The sequence below is a fragment of the Camelus bactrianus genome, chromosome 2 (assembly GCF_048773025.1).
Source record: "Camelus bactrianus isolate YW-2024 breed Bactrian camel chromosome 2, ASM4877302v1, whole genome shotgun sequence".
NCBI lineage: Eukaryota > Metazoa > Chordata > Mammalia > Artiodactyla > Camelidae > Camelus > Camelus bactrianus.
The window spans coordinates 135,642,761-135,658,059 of record NC_133540.1 but is presented as its reverse complement, the minus strand read 5'-3'; the positions used below and the strand labels follow the sequence as shown (position 1 = coordinate 135,658,059).

At 60.4% G+C, this 15,299-nt stretch overlaps 1 protein-coding gene across 5 annotated transcripts in view; it reads right to left on the bottom strand.

The window, feature by feature from the left end:
- Positions 1–3,065: 3,065 nt before the first annotated feature.
- The window catches only part of LETM1 (leucine zipper and EF-hand containing transmembrane protein 1), a 34,106-nt gene continuing 21,872 nt past the window's right edge, over positions 3,066–15,299 (bottom strand). For 4 of the 5 annotated variants that reach the window (XM_074351938.1, XM_074351941.1, XM_074351947.1 and 1 more), the window contains 8 exons: positions 13,377–13,496; positions 12,415–12,546; positions 12,015–12,158; positions 11,422–11,556; positions 8,451–8,585; positions 7,979–8,169; positions 6,529–6,667; positions 3,066–5,657 (listed from right to left, as the gene is read on the bottom strand). In XM_074351938.1, the coding sequence (XP_074208039.1) occupies positions 5,496–5,657; positions 6,529–6,667; positions 7,979–8,169; positions 8,451–8,585; positions 11,422–11,556; positions 12,015–12,158; positions 12,415–12,546; positions 13,377–13,496 (1,158 nt within the window). In that variant the 3' untranslated portion in view covers positions 3,066–5,495. The remainder of the gene's footprint in view (positions 5,658–6,528; positions 6,668–7,978; positions 8,170–8,450; positions 8,586–11,421; positions 11,557–12,014; positions 12,159–12,414; positions 12,547–13,376; positions 13,497–15,299) is intronic. The other variant, XM_074351946.1, reaches the window with a different exon arrangement.

Sequence of the window (15,299 nt, the reverse complement as noted above, 5' to 3'; positions counted from 1 at the left end):
AGGACAAGTCCTGGGCAGAGCCAGGGTGAGAGTGGTCCTCTGTGTCCAGCTGCACAGGGCCCCACGCTGGCAGGGCAGAACCTCGGGGTCCCTGGTGGTATTCATTGCCTTGGTCTGGGGTCCCCAAAGGCAGGGAATGCATGTGACGTGTCTGTGGAAGGGGCAGTGAGACACTGGGGGTGGGTGGTGCAAGGAAGAAAGGCTCTGGGCCTCCAACCTCCTGTTCGCCCCTGCCCCCCCCCCCACCTTATGGAAGTTGAGGGCCCTGAGGCTCATGTCCAGATATCTCCCATCACCCCACCCTGTGGCATCTGCCTACCCAGTCAGCTGGGGAGGGGGAGGGTTCTAAGTGGGGCCCCCCCCATGAAGCCCCTGTGTAAGCAAAGCCCTCAGCTGGCCCCCTGATTCAGCTGTCTGGTTCCTGGTTGGCTCTCCTCCCCATCCCAGGCCTGACCCCCTGACCACTGTGGGCCCAACCAGTGCCATCTGCATTCTGACTCTCCTGCAACTTTGGGCAGGTTCTGCATGCCAGTTCCAGGCTAGCTAGGGCACCGAGGACACAGGGACAGGGTCTGGCCCCATCTGCTCCAGAGTTCACCGCCTGAGGGAGAAGGAAGACAGAGCAGGGTACCCATGCAGCAGTGGTGGGGAGTGAGTCTGGGAAAGCTTCCTGGAGGAGGCAGCAGGGACCAGGCCATGCGGGGGGACTAGGGTGGATTCAGGGACAGGCCATCATGCAGACTTTCACATGTCCTCCCTGGAACCCAGCGTTGCCTAGGGCTGACTTTTCCTCTGAGACTTGCCCCTGCTTTGCGACCTGGTGCCCCTCCCTCCTTTGTCCCTCCTCGTGTCTGTCCTGAGAGACTAATCAGCCTCTGGGCAGTGTTAACTTTTACTCTGGCTTCTAAGGACCTCGCCCCCCTTCTTGCTGCGCTCAACTCACCTTACAGGTGAGGGGGTTTCTGGGGCTACTTTCTGTAGAGCCGAGGAGGCTGCTAGGGGCTTGGTCCTGGATACCAGTGCAGCCCAATACCTGGCCCCGCTCAGGGAAGCGCTGTCTGCCCCCAAACCCCTCCAGGGCTGCCGGAGTGTTTGTGTCCAGCGCTCGGGGGCAACGCGGCGACGGTGGCGGGGACGGGAAGGAGGCCAGCGAGGGCCTGGGCCTGGAGGGCGCCGGCGAGGTGCCAGGGAGGGGCGCGGGAGGCAGGGCGGCGGGTCCAGGCCTGGCCGGGAGCAGCGCGGGGCGGGGGCGCCCTCTAGCGCCGGCCGGGCTGAGTCCCCGCTCGCCCCTTCTCTGAACTTGGACCCGGAGGGGCTCCCGGTGCGCGATCTGGACCTCGAGGGGCCTGGCCGCGGGCGGAGGGGCTGCCTTCCAGGATGCCGGACGGGGAGCGGGGAGGGGCGCTGACCGGAGAGGCCCGGACCCGGGAGGGCAGGCTGGGGCGCCGGCCAGGTGAGACTCAGCCTCCTCGCCCCGGGAACCTCCCCGCCCTCACCCGCCTCGCCACGCCACGCCCCGCCTCCTCACGCGGCCCCGCCCCCTCTTCTCCTGCCCAGGGTCCCCCCGCCGCCCCTCGTCTGCCGGACCCGCCCCCCACCCACAGCCCCACCTCACCCGCCCGGCTCCGCCTCCTCACGTGGCCTCCGCGGACCGGCTTCTCTGAGCTCCGGAGCCAGGACGGGGACGGGCGGCCGTGTGGCTTAGAGCAAGGCGCTGACACCCCGCCCGCCCTCGGAGGGTCCCAAGCCCCTGTTCTTGGACCCCCCAGGCACGCCCTCGTCTTCGGCCTTCCGCTCGGTGGCCTGGGGCTCCTCGCCGGTCTGTGCGTCTCCACCTCCTCCCTGGCCCCCTAGCCAGGTCGGCCTTCGTGCCCAACCTGTGGAGGCCGCCCGCTGGCCCCGCCAGGCTGGACACCGACCCCCCGCGGTCCTGTTCCCCAGGGCGGTGCATGAACATACTCAGTCGCAGCTGCTCACGTCTTGGTTTCGCCCGCGGTCTTCAGGGGGTCCCATCACGTGTAAAAACATGTGCCCCCACTTGGAATGGACCATCCCCAATCGCCCCCACTACGGCTGATGGAGATTTAAAGTCAGGATCCCGGTGTCCCTTCTCAGTAACTAGTCTGAAACAGCCCTGCCCGCCCTCCCCGTGTGTAGTTTTTGGACGGGGACAGCCGTGGATGTGCTGGTGGCTCCCGTGGGGTCATGTCTTTCCCGACTGGGCATCTGGGGCACTGTCTGGGGCACACGGCCAGCAGCCCTCACACCAAGCTCCCTGCCTGTCACTCCAGCTCCATGCCCCCGTGACCCCAGGGTAGCCATTCACCAGGGCGGCTGCAGTGCAGGACAGGTGGATTCCAGCATTTCTCCGGTCCAGTCCATCAGCTGTAATTCTCCCTCAAGAGCTTTCTGGGAGGAAACAGAACAGGAGCCACTGTTTGGGGGCACGGATAGGGGGAGAGCAAAGGCTGAGACCAGCACCCATCGCCCACACCTGCACGCACAGAAAAGACCTCTCCCCGACACGGGTCAGGAATAACATGCAAGTGCTCAGAACTGCGGGGCAGGCAGAGACAGCGGCTAAAGCCAGGCTCAGGGAGAGGGGATGTATGTAGGTCCCTAGGGTGGAAGAAGCCCCCAGTGCCTGGGAGGATGGGAGCTTGTGCCTGTGCGTGGTGTTGAGATAGGACCTAGAAACCCTCCGGGGCTTCCCTGCCACCCTCCTGGCCAGGCCTCAGCTCTCCACCTGGAGCAGGGCACCCCCACTGGAGCCGGCGGCATGAGCTGGGCAGGGCAGAGCAGCCCTGTGGTGGTTGTGGGTAAAGTGGGGGCTGCAGGCTGGCCCTGCCCCAGTGTTGGGAGGGAGACCCTCCATGCACCGGGCAGAGCCGTCGATGCCTGCTCCCAAGGGCCCTGAGTCTTTCAGAACTTCCCCCTCCTGGGCTGTTCCTCAGCCAGGGCCCTTCTCAGGCCCAAGGTGCCCACTGAAGGTTGTGGGGAGTGGAGAGCCTGGTCAGGCAGTGGCTGCCTCACCGAGCTGGACAAACCATCACATGGCAGACAGGTCAGCAAGAAAGCACTTTATTAAACCTTCTCCTTACATTAAATCAAGTAGTCTGGTCACTGGCAGTCTGACAGCATTGGCAAGGCACACTGTCACAGAACCAGGGGACACCTGAGGCCAGGGCTTGAGCCCTGGAATCTGGAATCTGGCCTCAGGACAGCAGGCCCAGACCCAAAAGCCCACTTGCCACTTCTCCTGCTGGGAAGCCAGAGCCAGACACAGGTGGACATGGAGACATTTTCCACCTTGACCTCTGATGTGTCATGGTTCAGAAATCTTACTTTGAGCCGTTACAGGAACATGAATTTCTTATTTTAATAAAAACACTATTTCTGAAAAAAGTGTTTGCACACAGCCCAAGGAGGCCCTCAGGCGAAGCTGGCCCCGGGCCCCTGGAGGACGTGGAGACAGAGCCAGCTGCTGGCCCCTCACCCTGTGTGGAGAAACACTGCCTGGAGATGACTCTTCACAAACTACACAGTGCCCTTCATTCTTAAAAAGTCTGGATTTTGACATTCCAAAATGACTGGAACCCACGTGCCAATTTCCAGAATCCCTAATGAAAAAGTGGGTGTTCAGGTGGAGTGGAAGAGGAAACGCAGGCTAAGAACCCCTGCCTGGTCTTCAAGCAGGCGTGGCTGGCACAGCTTCCGCAGGCACAGGCACGGGCACCTCGGCACACGGCACCCCGCACTCCACATTTCCAAAGCCACCGTTCATCACACCTGCAGCTGGGCCGGACCCAGTTCAGGACAGTAAAAACAAACAATCGGGGTGGGGACGCCTGCAGCCAGCCATCGCCAACGTCACAAAAACTGAAGGAGGGTCCCGCCGCCCCCAGGGGCGTGGCTCCACCTGGGAGATGCAGGCACTCCGCTCCGGGGGGAGCAGCTGCAGAGCGCGGGGGCGGCGTGCTGGGGCCGAGACCCAGGCTGCCGGAGGACTGCCAGGTAGCTCATAGATCCCAACTAAGTGTCTGGAGCGCACTTCTTAAATAACTGAAATAAAAACCCTTTAGACCCAACTGTTCCTTTATCAAGTTTTACATTTGAGAATATATAATCTCACCCGTTTTGTCACGTTTCTTCCTTAATGGCTGAGTAGAAAGTTTCAAGTAATTCAGAAGCTATCATTTCGTCATCATCCTCTCTCGGCTAACCTGGCCACTCTATTCCTGTGTCTCCAATTCCTATGATTCCCCACAAAGAACGGTCTTGTGGGAACTCACCCCGAGTACAAGGAGTCACAGCTGAGGCCACCGGCCACCCGGCCCCACCTGCCCCACAGAGCACCGTGCTCCCAAGCTGCCGGGTGTGGACACTGGCCACCAGGCCAGGAGGCTGCCACGCTCCGCCCAGAGGTGCATGGGCTGGCCCTACGGCTCTTGGAGGCCTGCGGGCCGCACGGGCCCCCCGGAGAGGCTCCCAAGGCCTCCTGCCCAGCCGTCTGGGAGGAGCCGCGCTGCGGGCCCGCGGAGGCCCTTGTGACGCAGAGCAGCCCAGGGCCGGCCTGTCCCTGGATGCACAGCGAAACCTGCTCCTAACTCCCATGAGGCCAATGAGGCGCTAACACCCCAAGTCAGAAAACTTCCTAAAAGCTACAAGAGCTCCATAAGTCATTCAACCATGAGATGCTGACTTTTCAAGGGCTTCACTGGTGTCTCACGGCAGAGCTCCCACTTGATTTACCCAGGCAGACTGTCACGCGAGGAAATTCTGTACTCATTAATTAATTAAAGGTTTTAGGTGAAAATCAAAAGCACATCAGGAAAGAGCTCAAATACACACATAAGAGGAAACTTGCAGGAGACCCCGACACTCCCGTCAGAACTGAGATTCTCCAGCAGCCACAGAGAGACGGATGGACGTACTTTCTCAGTCGTTACAGATGTGACTTGGGAAGGGTGCACAAGTCAGTCCTATTTTATACAGATATTCAGGAACCCAAGTCCACGGACTCACGAAGCATCTTCTCCAGGCTGAGGAGGCTGTGCCCGCATCTGACTCCCAGTCGCATGCCTCTGGCTCCACAGGCACGCGGTCCAGGTGTCTGTCCTCTCTCCTCCTGGGACAGACGCCGCCAGGGGGTGCGTGGGGAGGCCAAGTGAGCCTCTGCAGGGCCACAGCCCCCCGCTGCTGGCAGGCTGCACACTGGGCTGCTGCAGCCCGGACCGCTGCAGCCCCTGCTATGGCATGAACCCAGAGGAGTCTCCCTGGAGGGGTTCAGGGATTCCAGACTGACTGAATCTTCGTGGAATGATGAAAATTTAAAATTACTTGATATGGAAGTTTCTGATTTATTCCAGACAAAATATTAGATTTGTCACTAAGAATCACTTCAAAGCAATCACTATCACGAGAGGGCTGCAGTGGCCAGTGCAGATGGAGCCAGACATGCGAGGGGCCACTACGGAGCCAGAGCGGGGCTGGCCCTAATTCTTCACCTCTGCGGCCTCCTTCTCGGCCTCCTTCTCAGCCTTCTCCTTGGCCTTCTCCTTCTCCTCTACCTTCTCCTCCTTCTCCAGCATGGCCACAATCTCGGCCACCTGGCTGGTGGAGATGTGAATGTCCTCTTTATCCACCAGCTCAATCACCTACATACACAGAAGGGACAAGGGACTCAGGGGAGGCGGGCAACAGCCACCAGGCTGGGATGGCCCCTGACACTAGCATGTGGCACTGTCCCACCTAGGGGGCCCTGAGGTCCTCCATCTGCCCTAGTCATCAGAGTACCAGACCCCCACCCACTCCCAGGGAGCACACAGACTCCAGAGCCCCAGACCAGATCAAACCACTAGGGGAGGTGCTTGGAGAACAGGTGGCCTGCGGTCGGCCCCCCCTAGGTGAGGGCACCAGGTATGTCTCCCACGGGGCCCGGGGCTGCAGGATAGGGGAAGGTGGGCTATTCAGCACAGCGAGGCTGCCAGCTCAGGCCCCTGCTCAGGGCAGAGTGCTGTGAACACCAGGGAGGGGCCCAGAGCAGGGTCAGGGAGGGGCCCAGAGCAGGGTCAGGGATGCGTGCTTGGCCCTCTCAGCGTCTGCTGCTGGGAAGGTGATGATGGCACATGGGCTGGCGACGCTTTTGCTTTCAACGGAGCCAAAGTTGGCTGGTGCTCCTTTAAATGTATGAAAAGTCACCAACTAGCCAGGTGTTCAGGAGCCTGAGAAGGTGCTCTCGTCTCAGAAACGCCGGAACCCACAGCCTTCCTTACAAGGGTGGAACCCCCCTTTCCAGGTCTCCAGGGCTGCCCAAGCTCTCGACCAGGGACCCTCTGAGGCCTCAGGTGGCCCCCACGCCGACCACTCACCACCAGGGGTCCTGAAGCCCGTCTCCTTTCCGGGGGCGTCCCCCCCCACCCCCCATGCCTCCCAGACCCAGCCAGGGCCCTCCCACTGCAGTCCCTGCACAGACCAGGCCCCGGGGGTGGCCCGGTGGGGAAGATGCCCCCAGAGAGCCCTGCGCACCTTGACCAGGTCGTCGATGTTGACCTTGCCATCCTTGTTCTCATCCAGCGCTGAGGCCAAGCTCATGAGCTTGCCTTCTGGAATGTGCTTGATCTGCTTCATGGCACTAATGAGCTCAGCGATGCTGATGACCGTCTCCCTAGGGGGACAGGGCCGGCACATGGCACAGCGGGCGACACCCAGAGCCTCCCCGGGTCAGCCCGGACCCCGGCAGCCCCTCCCTCCAGAGCCACCTCGCCTCTTCCCTTGGGGGCACCCAGCCAACTTGAACACAAAAAGAGAAGCCATCACTCTGTCCAGGGTCTCCTGTGTGTGTGGGCATGGCCCCTGAGCGGGCCCTGCCTCTCTGGCAGTGACGAGGACGGAGCCCACCACTACTGGGTGGGTTCCAGGCCTGTCTGTGCAGCGGTCAGGGTGGGAGGGGCCGGGTCTGACCATGCTGCCCTCTGGCCAGCGGAGGAGGAGGCCCACACAGCACAGCAGGTCAACCCAAGAGCAGACACTGAGCACATAATACAATCATACCTTTCCAAAATAAAATAAAATAAAGTTAATGACTAAACAAATAAAATAAAAAACTGAAAAAAACAAGCTGTTTAAAAGCCCAAAAAACCCTTCAGAAAGCTCTTACATATGCATTACATCATCTCTCAATTTTAACGAAATGACGACTTAATTCCTTATTACTCAACCTGCCACAAATCTAATAAAAGAGCACCCTTTAGTTTTTTTGTTTGTTTTGACTTTCTGTTTTTTGAAATCCAGCATGAGAAATGCAGTCCCTTGGGAGGGACCTCAGCTGGGGCGGGGGGGGGGCTGCAGCCTGCCCGCCTACCCCGCAGCAGACAGGGGCCACAGGAGTGCTGGGCTTCGCTGCTGCCCCTGGGGGACATCTCACTCACCCGGCGGCCACTCACGCGGTGCTGGCCCTTGCCGGCCATGGGACACCCAATGCAGAGCCAGCCCCCGCACGGGGGTCATCATTGAGTGCCTGCGTATATGGGGGTTCAGCAAGAGGGAGGAGGCAGGAGAGGCCCTGATGATGAGGAAACAGGAACCCAGTGTGGCTGAGGCTGGAGGAAAGGGGAGGGCCATGGGAAGAAGGGGCAGGGAGAGGCCATGGGGAGCCAAGATCCTAGTACATTCTGGGGGGGACCAGCCTGCCAGCAGCCTGGACAGAGGTGTGGGCTAGGGTGCACACAGAGAGCAGGCAGGCCGTAAGTGTGGTCCTGCAGATGAGAGCTGACGGCGCTCGGCGTGCGAGAGCCCGGACACGGGCCTCGGGGCCACTTTGGTGAAACCTCTGTGGGGCCGTGGGGGCTGACGAGGCCTGCTGGGCTTCTGGCTGAAACTGACGGGTCGGAGGTGAGGGGCGGTGGTCAGCAAGGCTGAAAAGTGTGCTCGGGGGTTAGAAAGGCCCTGGCCTCCCAGGCCCCAGGCCCACGCTCACCCCGCAGCTGCGCCCTCGGAGGCTGGGCTCAGCTTGCCAGCCCTCTGGTCGGCCTCCAGCCGCAAGAGCAGGCTGTCGATCTGGCCGATCATCTGCTGCACCCTCCTTGTCAGCCTCTTGCTGGCCTTAGACTCTTCCACATATATCTCTTTGCCAGTCTTTGAAAGTTCCTTCTTGATCTCCTGCAAGTCCTAATGAAATTATTCAGTTGTAAAAAGACTGCCTTAAAGCAACAAAGAAATGCTTGTCATCTACAATGGCTAATGGCCAGCATTCCAGGAGAACAGTGACTCCCTGGAATGAGTGGAAAACCTATTAAATAAGATTCACTTAAATTCAGTTTTCTCCCCAGAGGCCGTCTGGCCAGTTTATCCAATACTGGATGGTGGTATTACTGAATTATCGGGGCCTGACGAAGCCTGGTTTTACTCTGCTGCAGCCCCAGCCCCGTCCCGCCACCGCTCCCGCCCACCTCACTGTAGTCCTGGACGTCCTCCTTCAGCAGCTCCAGCTCTTCCTTCTCCTTTGTCAGGGATTTCTTCTGCTCCTTCAGTTTTGAGCAGGCGTCACTGAGTATGTCAATTTCCTCCTGAGTTATTTCCTCTTCCTGGAAAGAAAACAAACAAGCAACCCAAAAATCCAGATGAACGGAAGTAACAGGCTGGGCCCTGAGGGCTAGCACCTTCCTATGCGTCCTGCAGGTTCACGTCGCACACGACAGAGGCTCAGGCCCCGGCGAGGCCAGCGGGCGCCGTCTCCACTCTTTGAGGTGCCCTCCGGCACCAGACTGCCCCAGCGTGGTGTGTCTGACAGATGTGTACTCCCCTAAGCCATCACCGCCCGACAGAGAACATCGGTCACCCCAAACGTTTCCTCAGGCCCCAAACCCCACCCCCGCCGCTGACTTGTCTCCCGTCACGACAGGTCTGTCAGTCTGCTAGAACTTTTGACAAAAGGCGTCACAGGGTAGGGGCCCTACCCCACCCTCCCTCCCTCAGGTTCACCCACGTGACAGCGTGTCCCTCCCACTGCCAAGTACGGCTGCACCCAGGGCATCTACCAGACCTGCTTGTCCACTGTCTCAGCTCTTCTGGGTCCTTCAAATTTCCATCTGAATTTTAGAGTAAGTTTGTCAGTTTCAGCAACAAAGCCTGCTGGGATGCGGAGGATCTCAGCCCAGAGACCCGCAGGAGAGAACGCGCGCCTCACCGACGCCGAGTCTTCGCATCCGTGAGCGCAGGGAACCTCTCCGCGGGTCTGCTTCTTCATCTCAGCGCCCCTCGTGGCACTTCAGTGCATGCAGCCTTGCGTGTCTACATTCAAGTTTACCCCGAAGCAGTTCATTTTGGGGGTGCTTCTGTATGATGTACTCTTAAAATCTCCAATTTCTGATTGTTCCCCGAGCACAGAGGAGCACAACTAACTTGCAGACGCTCAGGTCACCTGTGAACAGACAGCTGCACTCCCTCCTCTCTCCTTGTCCTCCGTGGTCGGGGGAGGGCCGATTAGGTCTCCTCCTTCCCTTCTGACCTGCGCCATCTTACTTCCTCCTCATCCAGTCGCTGTGGCCAGAACCCCGCCCCGTGCTGAGCAGAGGCGGTGAGAGCGCTGCCCTGCCCGCGCTGCTCCGCCAGGGGTCGTCGTCCGCAGGCGCTCCTCCAGAGGCTTGCTGTCCCTCCCACCGACCCGCTGGGAAGCCCCCTTGGCGAGACAGACACAGGGCTCCATCATGCTCTGTGCGTCTACTCAGGTGCTCACACGCGCCTTCTCTTCAGTCCGTACTGTGGTCGTTACACTGACTGATCTTTTTGTATTCCGTGGACAAACCCCACGAGGCCATGACGTATTGTCCTTTCCACAAGAGAGCTGCATTTCATTTAGGAGAAGTCTGATAAGGATTTTTACATCTGTGTTTCTGAAAGACACTGGTCTGCGGCTTCTCGTCTCTACCTGGTTTTGGCCTCAGGTGATGCTCATTTCAGAATGTGCTCTCCCTCAGCTTTCTGCCAGGAGTCTGAGCAGCACAGGGAGGATTTATTCCTCACGTGTCTGGACTCCCCAGTAGCTTCACCAGTGAAGCCATATGGATCTGGGGCGTCCCCGTGCAGAGGTTTCCTGCTACAAGCTCAGTTTCCTAGAGCTATTCAGGGTCTCTGTCCAAGCAGATGGTAAATACCGACACGACCCAAGCCTGCACTCCTGGCAGGACACGGTGGTGCCCCACTCTCTGCAGCACCTTTCCAACGAACCAAGGTTCTTCGTTGTAAGTTTTTAAAAGTTTGTGCTTCTTGCTAAGAGATCCTCGGCAATCCTTAGTTCATAAGAGAGTTTAAACGTCCATTCACATCTAAGTCTTTAATCCACTGGAAACGGGATGTATTCATTTCCACGAAGACAGCCAGCCATCCCGGCCCCATGGCCTCCAGATGGTCCCTTCTCCCAGAGCCACACTCCATGGGCTCCACCAGGCTGTACCTCTGAACGGCTTCCCAGCCCGAGCCCTGCACCGCCTTCAAAATGACCCTCCCCGGGGCCCTCATCAGGGGAAGCAGAGGCACACGGGCTTATCCCAAGTGGTGCCCGACCCCGGATGCTGCCCCTGCAGTCCACAGCCTGCTTCTGCAAGGGCCCTGGTGCTGACACTTCGTGCCTTCTCCTCACAGGAACGGTCTGGCTCCTCCCCGAGGCCTAGCCCTCCCCACCACCCTCTCCCAGGGCCCTCCCTCCTGGCTCCTCCCTGGGACTCCACATGGGACTCTTCCCTCTACCTCCCCTGCACTGCTGACGACCCCACACTGCCCAGCAGGCTCGTCCTCAGGCCGCACCGCCTGGCCCTCTGCACACCTGACAGAGCCCACGACTCCGCCTCATAGGCTGCCGTTTCAAGGCCTTGACTCCTCTGACCTCTGAATGCGGAGGCCCCGCCCCTCGCGACCTCACTGAGACGCCCCATACATGAATCTGCCATGCTGGTTCCTCCCTCCTACTCCAGCCGCCAAACTGACGAAGCCATCTGTCCGGTAAAGACCTCCTCCACCCATCGCACACCCTGGGCCAGCACCCCTGGGCACACAGCACATCAGGCTCCCAAGTGCAGGGTGTCAGGGAGGTGACGGCAAAGCGGGCCTCTGGGAGGGACCGCACCCGCCTCTCCTCCCTGGGTGCCCGGCCATGCGGAGTCCAGAGGGTCTGGGGCCGGAGCAGGCCCCTCACCTTCAGGCCCTTGGGCCCACGGCCAGCTCACCCTTCTCACATCCGGCCTCCCAGGAATGGCTCCGACCTGCGGACTCCCCTGGTCCCAAGGCTGTCCACTGTCGCCCTGGGCAGCCAGGCTGTGGCCTTCTGGACCCTTTTCCTCAGGAGCCCCCGCCCTCCAAGCCGGGCCCTTCTGGCCCTCCAGCAAGGCTCCAACACTGCTCCCTCTGGCGTGTGTGCACCGTTACCTTCAGGCCTTCCAGGATGGGGGCGGTGTCCTTCAGGGCCTCTGATGGCAAGATCACATCAGGCACTTCTGGCTGCAGCTCAGCCCCGGGCCTCCCCGAGGCAGCTTCTGCCATCACTTCGGGCTCCGCTTCCTTCTGAAACGCAAGGCTGCTGCCGGCTCAGCACCTCGGGGCCAGCCACCTTCCGGGGCCTCCATGCCCGCACAGACGAGCCGCTGCCGGAGGGCACGCTTGGGCCACCTGCCCGCTACTCGAGGGTCCAGGTCTGCGGCACCCCACCAGTGGGTGGCGGGCGCCTGCCTCCACCAGGTTCCACCGCCAGACCCTCCACCTGCGCTCCTGCAGGCAGCCCCGTTGTGAAGTGCCCGAGCATCTCACGTCGGCTTCAGGCCGCTCCTGGAGGAATGTCCCTGGCTGCCAGGCTGGTGGAGTCACTGCTGCGTGGGTGTGGGCACTGCAGACACCCTCTGCCCATGGGCCGGGCTGGCCGCCGGCCCTGACTGGCGCCAGAACCGATAGCCAGCATGGGACTCACAGCCTGGCCGCCAGGGAACCCGCCGCCCCCAGCCTCCCGAGCCCCGCGCCCTGCTCACCGCGGCCTGGGAGAGCCTCTGCAGCTCCCTCTCCTGGTGCTCCTGCCGGAGGGCCTCCTCCTCCCGCAGCGTGGCCTCCAGCTTTGCCTTGTTGTCCACCTGCTCGCCCTCCACCGCGGCCACTTTCACCTGGGCTTCCTTTGCCTGAGGGGAGGGGGCACCTGTGAGCGAGCACGACCCCGCCAGAGCAGCCCCTCGGCCCCCGCCCCTACCCACGTCTGCCCGGGTTTGCTCCACAGGAGAGGGCCCTGCTAGAACCCAAGGGCCCGGGAGCCCCTGACGTGCAGAGGAAGGACTGGCGAGAAGGGGCAGGAGAGTAAGCGGTGGGTCTCGGCCCAGGGGGCCTGAGGCGGGAGGCCCCTCAGAGTCGGCAGCAGAAGGGGCCTCTGGCGATACGCACCACAATCTCTGGGAGGGTCTGCAGTGTGGACTTGAGTTGGTCGGCAGGTGAGAGGGTGTCGGGAAGGTACATGGCCCGGGACAGGATGAGCAGGGATGTCGGAATCTCCTGGTGCAGGTGCAGCTCCAGCCACTGGAATTGGGGAGTTCAGGCCCCAGACTCACCCGCCGGCCTTGGCTCGCCCACACCTCCCAGGACCCAGGGTGGAAGTGTGGGGTTGGCCCAGAACTCTCCTCTCTGCTCTGCCTTGTGTGGGGGCGGGGAGGAGGAGACTGGCAGCAACAACCACATCAGCACCCGAGAAGACAGATCTACTGAGTCATCGGAGCGAGTTCTCCCAAGAAAAAGGCACCCTGCCTCTGAAAGGCCTATTTACGGCTGCACTTAATGACCTGCTGCCCCCCTCCCTTGAGCTGGCAGGAGATGCCCCAGCAGTGAGGCCAAGGGCTCAGAAAACACTGAGCAAGACGACCAGGTTCTGTTCCCAAAGTTCATCACTTAAAAATGGCACAGAGACGTCAAAGGAGGAACTTGTGAATTCACTCAGATGCACAACTACCAGGGGCCAGGCACTGTTTTAGGATATTTCAGTGACATGGAGACTCTGTTCAAACTGACAAAGACCATGACAATGTTTGGAGACTGTGATGCAGGACAAAAGATGAGAAGGAACTCTTAAGAGGGTAATGTAACCAGAGAAGGGCCTGCGGCTCCCACCTGAGCTGCCGACGGCAGGAGCTTAGGCGGTCAGGCTGGCCTGGGTCCCGGTTCCCCAAACGCTCTGAGAGCGTCAGATATCTCAAAGGAGGGTGACCCAGTCTTCATCTGTCCACAGAAGATCGGGAGGAGGGGACGGCAAGGTGAAGGGACACCGCCAAGAGCAGGTGAGGCAATGAGAACCCGGGGCAAGTGTGCACAGGCCTCACCCCCAGGGGGCAGCCGAAGCCCCTCCTCCAACGCACCTGCTTCAGCTGCTCCTGCAGACGGTCCTCCGTGACACCCAGGGCCCGCATGCCTCGTGCCCGACATGCTGCCTGCAGCTCCTTGACGTTGAGGCTGTCCACTCCCTCCTCAGCGATCAGCTGTCAAAGAAAGTTGCTGATCACCGCCTGAAGGGTCATTGTAGGTCTGCGCCCTTACGTTAACACACTTGGGAGCTAAGTGTCTAACTGTGCCACTTTCCTAACATGCTTCGCAAGCACAAGATCAACCACGACACCACGGCCCCAGGTCCGGTGCAGTGGTGACCAGACCCCTCTGCAGAGGGTGGGGACCCTGGGGTCAATGGCCAGGACCATCCCTGCCCAGGCACCACTCTCTATGCCACAGACAGGGAAGGGCCCTTCATCCTCCATGTTCGCAGGACAGGCGAGGAGGACGGGGACCAGGGTGGTCCCGTCACTCCGAGGACGTCTCTCAACCCTCCCCTCCTCCTCAGCCTGAGGTCACGGGGACACAAGTGGGAAGGCAAACAGGAGTCCCAGAGACAGAGGACATGGAGCTCAGCGCTGCAGGGAGGCCGTGAGGGACTGACGAGGAGAGAGGAGCAGAGAGCAATGGTGCCCCCTCCTCCGGCCGCTGGGACCCCCTCAGCCATCTTCCAGTTCTGACAGACATGCAGCCGCACAGCAGTGACATCTCACATGCTACGCAGTCAAACCACAACCAGGACGTGACACCTCCACCCCTACGAGGACCTCAGACACCCTCGCAGTCACCCCTTCTGAGCCCTGGGGACCACCATCTACTCTTCACGTCTAGCTCTGAAGAGTGTTACATGGATGGGACCGCAGAGCACACAACTTCAGGGGCTCCTTGAAGATGCACGCGAGTTGTGTGTATCAAGCAGCCATCCCTTTTCAGCAGGAGCGCACTGTGTGGGGCATAACCGCCTGCCCACTGCAGGACACCTGGGCAGTTCAGGCTGCAATGGAAAAGCCGCTTCTTGCCCATCTTCTCCTCCCCACTCCCTGTGGCGTGGGGGGCCCCGCTGGGACTCGTCTCGCGCTCTCCTGAGCACGTCTCCCAACACGCACTTCCGTGGCTGCTCCAGGCGCCCCAGGCACTCGTACAGCGTCTCGGAGAGAAGCGGAGGAGCCCCCGCCCCCAACTGGCGTCCCATCTGAACGCCCCCTCCCCGCCCGAGCTATGTGGTTCAGGGCCACCGTTACACTTGCTCAGGAGACCAGTGAGGGGATGGAAGGTCTGCTGCGGGTCACCTTCCTCCTTTTGTGCAGAGGCCCTCATGCGACACATTGTCTCAGCTTCCCTTCATCTCAGGACACCTTGACGTCCCCCCATTCCTGTTTTTAAATTTTTAAAAACTGTTCTATTTTTGCTGGATACAGGATTAAGCCGACAGCTCTCTTTTCCTCAGCACGTGAAAAGTACTTCCCACTTCATTTCGGCCTCCAAGGTTTCTGATGAGAAAACGCACCATCACTGAACTGCCTCTCCTGCAGGTGAGACGCTGTTCTCGCCCACTGCTTTCAAATGGCTCCTGTCCTTGGAGTCTGTCAGTCTGTCTTGGTGTGGATCTCTCTGGGTGTGTCCTGCCCAAGGTTCACTCAGGGTCTTGAATCTGTGGATTTACATCTTTTACTGAATTTGGGAGGCAGCCAAGGGTTGAAATGACACACCTTCTCGATGTGGTCTCGGCGCTGCCCCCGCTGACCGACTCTGGGGCCCTGCTCGTTCTTAGTGTGAGGAGGGTATTCAACAGGAAACTGGCCGTCTGGGTGTCCCGTCACGGGAGCCTGGATCTCGCTTCCACCTCCTATCTGAGCCAGCTCCCCCCGCCCACTCCAGTCCGCTCCGCAGGTGCACTCAGCGCTGAACACCGGTGATAACGCTGAGTCCTACTTCCTCCCTCCCTCCCACTTCCT